Below are 8244 nucleotides of genomic sequence, written 5' to 3'. Positions count from 1 at the left end.
CCCTTGGTCTTGCAAACTTTATATGACCCAGCACAGGGGAATGCCAGGGCCAAGAAGTGGGAGTGGGTGGGTAGGGGAGCAGGGGTGAGGGAGGGTATAGGGAACTTCCGGGATAGCATTTGAAATGTAAATAAAGAAAATATCTAATAAAAAAATAAAATAAAATAAAAAACAAAGATGGCTCTGTAGCCCTAGCAACTGAGACCAAAAAAAAAAAAAAAAAAAAAAAAACTTCTTTCTCGTTTCTTTTCAGAAATCTTCAAAGAACAGATTTAAACTTGTTTCCCAGATGGCGCCACGGTTTTCGGTTTGGCCAAACCAGGGCTGACTGGGCTGGGGTGGGGGCAGGCCCGACAGTACCAGACTCTGATTATGCCAGAAGCTGATGTTGACTGGCTTCTGAAGGTTGTTCACAGGCCTGTGGTCCAGCTGGGCCCCCAGGACATAGTTATTGAGCAGTAATGAGTTCTGGTCATCCTAGAAGGGCAATGGAAATGGGGCTAAGTCAAGAGGAAGTCAGAGAGAGACCCTGAGCGAGATGAAAATTCTCATCCCAGACCCTCCTCCCCATCACCATCTGTCTGTCTCCCATCTCAGAACAGACACGGATGCCCTAAGGTCCTGGGTCTCATTTGCAGATCATAACCCTCCCTCCCTGTGAGGGTTCATATATATTGTCAGTTTGACAAGACCTCACATCACCTAGAATTGAGCTCCTGGGTTGGCCTGTGAGGAATTACGGAGATTAGGTTAGACTCTGGCTAGGCCTGCACACTCCTGCAAGACTCCCACCATGATGGATTGCACCCTGCAACTACGAGCAAGGACAAACTCTTCCTTCCTTAAGTCACTTTTGTCTCTCCCTAAAGCAGGTGGGATGAGTGGGGCCCAGAGAAGCAATGACCCGCTACAGGACACAGTGGAGCTTAGCTGGTCTACACCTCCTGCCAACCTGGGAGATAGAAGCCTCCTGGGCCACTCGCTGCTGACCTGAAAGAGGTGTGCAGTGAAGAAATAGATGCAGATGAGTCGAAGCTCAGCAGGCCGGGAGGTCACACAGGTACCCTTGGTCAGCTCAGCAGGGAACTGCATGGCATGTGGGGCCCGCACCTGTGGATGGCAGCAGATGGGCTGGGACCACAGATCCAGTCCTAACATCTTTCCGTTCCCTTCCCATTAAACCTTACCAACCAGGCCTTACCTGAGCCTACACCTTCTGACAGCACCTCCCCCCCCCCAGCCCTCTCCACCTATCTTCATCCCCTAAGAACAGAGCTACTCCAGTGCACACCCCAGCACCGGCCAAGCATCCCACCCTGTTTACACCAGGGTCCTAAAAGGACACAAGTGACCCTAGCTGCTACCAGCCCCGGGGAACCTGCCCTCCTCCACCTCCAGGCAAAAAAATCAAGATGATGACCCTGACCGGGAGAGGTCACAGAGCACTTCCTCTTTCTGATCTTCCCACAGGAAAGCGGATGAGGTCACTCCCAGCTGACAGGGGCAGAGCAGGGACAGGGACCTGCAGGACTTCCCTGGCTGCCTCTGACCTGGGAGACATTTGTCAGTGTGGCGCTGGACAGGGAGAGACCAGGAAAGTCGCAGCTCAGCTTGAAGACCAGAGACTGGATGGAGTTTGTCTGCAAGGTCAAGTTGTGCCCGCCGAAGCTGGCATTGAGCAGCTTCTGCTCCAGGCTGTGGATATGCCTGGAAATGGGGAGAGGATCTGGAGACAGCCTAGGGGTGGGGTCTCCAACCCAGTCCTCCCTCTATCATATCTGCTCCCCAACCCCCAACGTGTAAGCTGTGTCCCCCCACGTTAAGTCTTAGAGCCTAGGAAATGCAGGGGACCTTTTTGGTTTGTAACACTTCATCAAGGGTCCTCAATAGACAATCAATTGGGTCAAGCCTCTCCTACAACGCCAGATTTTGGTAGCAGTGGGTGCTCAGTCACCGCCTGCTGAGTGCGTCTACGGCTGAGGGTGTACCTGACTCACCTCGATCTGGAAGACAAGCCCCGGCCAAAGGGTTGCTCAAGGCGTTTCATCAAGACAAGTAGGTCTGACAGGGTTTCTGTGGACAGTGGGATTCAGACCTTGATCGCTTCTCGGCACTCCTCCCCCATCAACCGTCACCTACCTACTAGGACAACTTGAGCAGCCAGAAGGCACAGGTAGAACAGGGCCCCGTGTGGATCCATGTCCTCGTCAGTATTCTCCAGACCTTAGAGAGGAGATAACCAGTCAGTACAGGAAGGATGCCACCTCTGCCTTCTAGACAGTTCTGCATTTCCCCACCGTTTTCTTCTTCTTTTTTGTTTTGTTTGTTTGTTTGTTGCTTTTGTTGTTGAGATGGGGTCTTTTGTAGCCTAGGCTGGCCTCAAACTTGCTATGTAACCGAGGGAGCCCTTGAACCTCTGATCTCCCTGCTTCCTCCCAGCAAAGTGCCGAGACTGCAGCAGTTCATCCTAACACCCAACAGTGCTGAGGCTCTAACCCAGGGCCCCATGCATGCTGGGTAAGCACTCTACCGACCGAACTACATCCCTAACCTGGGATGCTTCTCCAACTCCTGTATTTCACGGATAAGGAAACTCAGACTCAGAGGCCAAAGAGTCTTTGCTTGAAGGTGGCTGAAGCCAAGCGTCCCTAACCCCAGAAGGCTTGGCCACTGAAGTAATAGCTGCTGATAACTGCCCAGCCTGCGAGTCTCCCTGGGGATTCCCCAGCCTCACTGGGTTGGGACATCACTAAGAGCAAGCAAAGCATGCATAATCTTGACCCATCCTGTCATTAACTCCATGCTTAAGGATTTTTGGCCTCCTTTCCTGAGTTTCTCTGTGCTGATAGATCTTGCTTAGCATGACCAAGGCCCTGGTTCAATCCCCAGCACCTCAAAAAGGAAGAAGAAGAAGAAGAAGAAGAAGAAGAAGAAGAAGAAGAAGAAGAAGAAGAAGAAGAAGAAGAAGAAGAAGAAGAAGAAGAANAGAAGAAGAAGAAGAAGAAGAAGAAGAAGAAGAAGAAGAAGAAGAAGAAGAAGAAGAAGAAGAAGAAGAAGAAGAAGAAGAAGAAGAAGAAGGGAATAAATAAATGAATGAAGGGAGATAGCTCAGTGGGTAGGTCCTTGCCACATAACCATGAGGACCAGAGTTCGGATCCCCAGAACCCATGTAAATGCTGAGCGAGCAAAGTGACCATCTGTTATTCTAACCTCAGAGAGTGCAAATAGGGGATCCTCCAGAGCAAACTGGTTAGTGAGATTAACCATATTGGTGAGCTCTGGGTTTGATTGAGAGCCCCTGCCTCATTGAATAAGGATGGGAGGGAAAATAGATTGATGATAGATAGATAGATAGATAGATAGATAGATAGATAGATAGGTAGATAGATAGATAGATTTGGGGAGATTTTTTTTGAGACAGGGTCTCACTATGTAGCTCCAGCTGTCCTGGAACTCACAATGGCCTCAAACTCATAGAGATCCCCTTGCCTCTGCCTCAGAAGTGCTGGGATCAAAAGCATGGCTACTAAGCCAGACCTTACAATGTTTTTAGTAATGTGGCAACATTATTCATTTAAGCAAAGACATACTAACTAATCTATTTGATGTAAAAATCTTGGCAGAAGAATAAAATAATATAGAAAAATTCCATGTATACTGTGAATGAACCTAAAGAATGTTGCTTGGTCCTTTCACCAGGCAAGCAGGATCCAAGCAGACATCCATGACTGGTGGTCAGATGTGCTTTTTTCTTCTTTTGACATATCACAGCGTCAGACCTTAACATTTCCCAAATTGTATCTCTGCGTTGTTACTTTATTCAGCAGAATGCAGCCATGAGCCCCAAAGGACAGAAATTTGGAAAGGAAAACGGTTTAGCAAAAATAAGCAAAACAATCCTCCCCGCCATTGCACACAGCATACAAAGTCTGTTTATGCAATCATCCGTTAAGAATGTGCCTAACCTGATCAATGCGACTTACTTTCCATTAAACAGCTTTGGGGAGTCAATTAAAGCTATTAAGGAAAGAATTTTTAAAAATAGGGCCAGCAAGATGGCTCAAGATGGTGCTTTGTGCATGATAAACATCATGGCCGAGACATTTGGGTGGGGGAGCTCAGCTTACAGCTTACATTCCGTCATTAAGTAAAGTCAGGGCAGGAACTGAAGCAGAAGTCGTGAAGGAACATGCTTCCTGGCTTGCTCCTCATGACTTGCTCAGCCTGCTATCTTATAGAACGCAGGACCACCTGTCCAGTGGTGGCACCACCCACAGTGGGCTGGGCCCTCCCTCATCCTCATTAATCAAGACAGTGCCCAACAGGACACTCTGATGGAGGCAATTCCTCAACAAATGTTTCCTCTTCCTAAGATGACTTTAGCTTATGTCAAGTCGACAAACAAAAACAAACAAACAAACAAACAAACCAACTAACCAGCGCTCAACACAGGCCTGACTAACAAAGTTCCTTTTTCAGAACTCACGGTAAAAAGAGAGAACACGCTCCCAAAGGTTGGCCCCTGACTTCCACATACATGCCGTGCAGGAACATGATCACACACGAAAATAAATAAATGTAGAAGTAAATAAATAAGCTGCACGTGTTTCCACTCACACTGGTGCATGCACACTCATGCACAACACGATAATCAACTGAAGTGCTGGCCGGTTTTATGTCAGTTTGATACAAGCTAGAGTCATTTGGGAAGAAGGAATCTCAACTGGGAAAGTTTCCCACCCAGACTGACCCGTGGCGCATTTTCTTTGATGACTGATGTGAGAGGCTCCAGCTCCTTGTGGGAGGTGCACGTTGGTAGCCCTGGGTGCTTTAAGAAGGCAGGCTGAGAGCTGGAGATCGCTCAGCTATTAAGCATACTGTGTGTTCTTCCAGAGAAACTGGGTTCAATTCCCACACCCACATCTATGATTCCAGTACCAGGGTTTCTAATACGCATTTCTGGCTTCCCTGGGCATCAGACACATACATGGTGAACAGACTTACATGAAGCAAAACATCAATACACATTTTTTAAAATAATTAAAGTTTAGAAAGGAAAGAAGGAAGAAAGAAAGAGCTGAACAAGCCAGCAAGCAACATTGTTCCAGGGTTTCTGCTTCTGCTCCTATTTCCAGGTTCCTTGAGCCCAGCCCTGATTCCCTTCACAAGAGACTAAGACGTAAGCCAAAGTAAAAACCCTTCCCTCCTCAGGTTGTTTTTGGTCATGGGGTTCTATCACAACAATAGAAACCCTAAGATAGTAAATAAAATAGATTCTAAAGATTACAAAGATAAAAAGAGCTAAGACTGTAGCTCAAAGGTAGAACATTCACCTAGCATATAGGAGGCATTAGGCTCAACCCTCTGCACCACAAAAAAAAAAAAAAAAAAAAAAAAAAAAAAAAAAAAAAAAAAAAAAAAAAAAAAAAAAAAAAAAAAAAAAAAAAAAAAAAAAAAAAAAAAGGAGGGAGGGAGGGAAGGAGGGAGGGAGGGAAGGAGGGAGGAAAAGAGGGAGAGAAGGAAGGAAGGAAGGAAGGAAGGAAGGAAAGGAAAGGAAAGGAAAGGAAAGGAAAGAGAGAAAGTGAGCTAGCTTGGAGATGGAGAGATGGCAGCTCAGTTCAGGGTGCTTCCCCTCAGTCATGAGGACTGAAGTCTGGACCCGACCTGTAACAAACCATTGTTCCCTACAAGCCCCTGTAGCCAGCCCCATCGCCAAGTGACAGAGTCAGGAGGATTGCTGGGGTCTGGCTGCCTTCCTAGCCAAGGCATGAACGCAGGTCCAAGAGACCCTGCGTAAGATGACCAGGTAAAGAGTGATGGAGGATGTCCCACACGCTTTTGGCCTCTATGTACGTGCGTACAGAAACTCGCATACACAGACACAAATAAAAGACCCTTTATATATATAATAAAATTGTGCCAGTAAGATGGCTCATTGGGTAAAGGCATTTGCCACCGTGCCTGACAACCTGAGTTAAATCCTCAGGACCCACATGGGAGAAAGAGAAAACAATCTCCCACAACACGTACTGTAAACTGCACACATGAACACACGTGTGTGCACACCTACACAATGAACAAATGTTTTTAAAAATGTAAAGCCTAGTTCAGCAGAACACACCTTTATTCTCACAGCAGTACACAGAGACAAGCAGACCCCTGTGAGGTCTAGGCTATTCTGATCTACCTAGGGAGTTCAAGCCATCCAGGGTGTCTCAGTTAGGGTGAACAGACACCAAGACCATGGCAACTCTTATGAGGACAACATTTAATTAGGGCTGGCTTACAGGTTCAAAGGTTCAGTCCATCATCATCAAGGCGGGAGCATGGCAGCATCCAGGCAGGCATGATGTAGGAGGATCTGAGAGTTCTATATGTTGTTCCAAAGGTAGGCAAACAGGAGAAGACTGGCTTCCAGGCAGCTAGGAAGAGGGTCTTAAAGGCCAAGACCACGATGATATACCTACTCCAACAAGGCCACACCTCCTAATAGTGCCACTCCCTGGGCCAAGCCTACACAAACCATCACACAGAGCTATGTAGTGCGATCCTGTGTGTGTGTGGGGGGGGGTGTAGTGGCTATTCCTGGTTGTCAACTTGACTATATTTGAAATGAACTACAATCCAGAATTGGAAGGCTCACCAGTGAACCTAATCTGGAGACTGGGAGATAGAAGTTTCTGACCTGGATCTTGGTATGGAGATCTTGAGACACAGTGGTAATTGAATCCAGAAGATTAAGACAGGGAGATCTCCAAGTCCAAGATCATCTAGGATTAAAGGTGTGGTGGCACACACCTTTAATCTGGGCTACACCTTCTGCTGGGGACCATATAAGGACATTGGAAGAAGGGAGTCTGGCTCTCGCTCTTTNGCCTTCTTGCNGTGTGGGACTCAGCAACTGCTAGATCCTTGGACTTCCATCCACAGCTACTACTGAACCATTGTTGGGATTTGGACTGCAGACTGTAAGTCATCAATAAATTCCTTTACTATATAGAGACTATCTGCAAGTTCTGTGACTCTAGAGAACCCTGACTAATACAGGGGGGTATTATTATTATTATTATTATTATTATTATTAATTTATAAAAAGAAAGTTGAAGTTGTGGAGAGATGGCTCAGCAGTTAAAAGCGCTTATTGCTTGCAAAGGACTTGGGTTCAGTTCCCAGCACCTACATGGTGGCTCACAACCATCTGTCACTCTAAATTCAGGGGAACTGATGCCCTCTCTTCTTCAAGCCTCTGCAAGCAGTGAGCACACACACACACACACACACACACACACACACACACATACACACACATGCCTGCAAAACACTCACACACATAAAATAAAAATTACAAATAAATGATTTTTAAAAGGACAACTTTAAAATGTCTATTAATAGAGGGATGACTGAATAATTGTGTGTGTGTGTGTGTGTGTGTGTGTGTGTGTGTGTGTAAGAGAGAGAGAGAGAGAGAGAGAGTGAGACAGAGAACTGAGCGCTGGGGTCTGTAGCTCAGTGGTAGAGTGCTTGCCTCATTCATTCCATTGCAACAGAACAGACACAAACCGAAACTAAACAAACATCTGAACCACTACCATATAAGCCTGAAGTGGCTGTTGATTGTTTATCTGAGAAATAAAAACCTACATTCACACACACACACACACACACACACACACACACACACACACAAATCTGTTCACAGACATTCACATCGGCTTTATTAATAATATCCCTAAGTTGGAGGGCTGGCGAGATGGTATCAGTGGGTAAAGGTGCTTGCCACGAAAACCTGGTGACCTGAGTTCAGTACTTGCAACCCACTGTAAAGGTTGCAGAGGACTGAATCCATGAAGCTGTCCTTTGACATCAGCATTATTTCAGTGGCTCATGTGCATCACACTCACACACACACATCATACCTGCACAATTAGTAACCAGAACAATAACAAGAATAATAATGACAATGGCCAAAATTGGGATCAACCCCAGCGTTCCGATTGGTGAATGGTTAAACAAACTGTATTACAACCATGTGATGAGATATATGTAACTCAGCAATTTAGAGGAATATATTTTTTAAAATGTATATACTTGCCAGGTGTGGTGGGACATGCTGTTTATAGCTGAGGTAGGTTAATCTTTATGAGTTCTGGGCCAGCCTGGTCTACCTAGTGAGTTCCAGGCTAGATGGGGGATACACAGTGAACCCTGTCTCAAAAAAGAAGAGAGAGGGAGGGAGAGAGGGAG

General features: G+C 46.3%; 1 protein-coding gene across 2 annotated transcripts in view; it reads right to left on the bottom strand.

Annotated features, from left to right (window-relative positions):
* The window catches only part of Adgrg5 (adhesion G protein-coupled receptor G5), a 20748-nt gene that overhangs the window by 8450 nt on the left and 4054 nt on the right, over positions 1-8244 (bottom strand). The window contains exons 2-6 of one of the 2 annotated variants that reach the window (XM_021220648.1): positions 2140-2223; positions 1998-2073; positions 1427-1695; positions 991-1110; positions 361-477 (exon numbers count right to left, since the gene is read on the bottom strand). In XM_021220648.1, the coding sequence (XP_021076307.1) occupies positions 361-477; positions 991-1092 (219 nt within the window). In that variant the 5' untranslated portion in view covers positions 1093-1110; positions 1427-1695; positions 1998-2073; positions 2140-2223. Of the gene's footprint in view, positions 1-360; positions 478-990; positions 1111-1426; positions 1708-1997; positions 2074-2139; positions 2224-8244 lie in introns of both variants that reach the window. The other variant, XM_021220646.1, reaches the window with a different exon arrangement.

Source organism: Mus pahari, chromosome 20 (genome assembly GCF_900095145.1).
Source record: "Mus pahari chromosome 20, PAHARI_EIJ_v1.1, whole genome shotgun sequence".
NCBI lineage: Eukaryota > Metazoa > Chordata > Mammalia > Rodentia > Muridae > Mus > Mus pahari.
The sequence above is the reverse complement of the archived record's forward strand: the minus strand, read 5'-3'. Positions and strand labels throughout refer to the sequence as shown.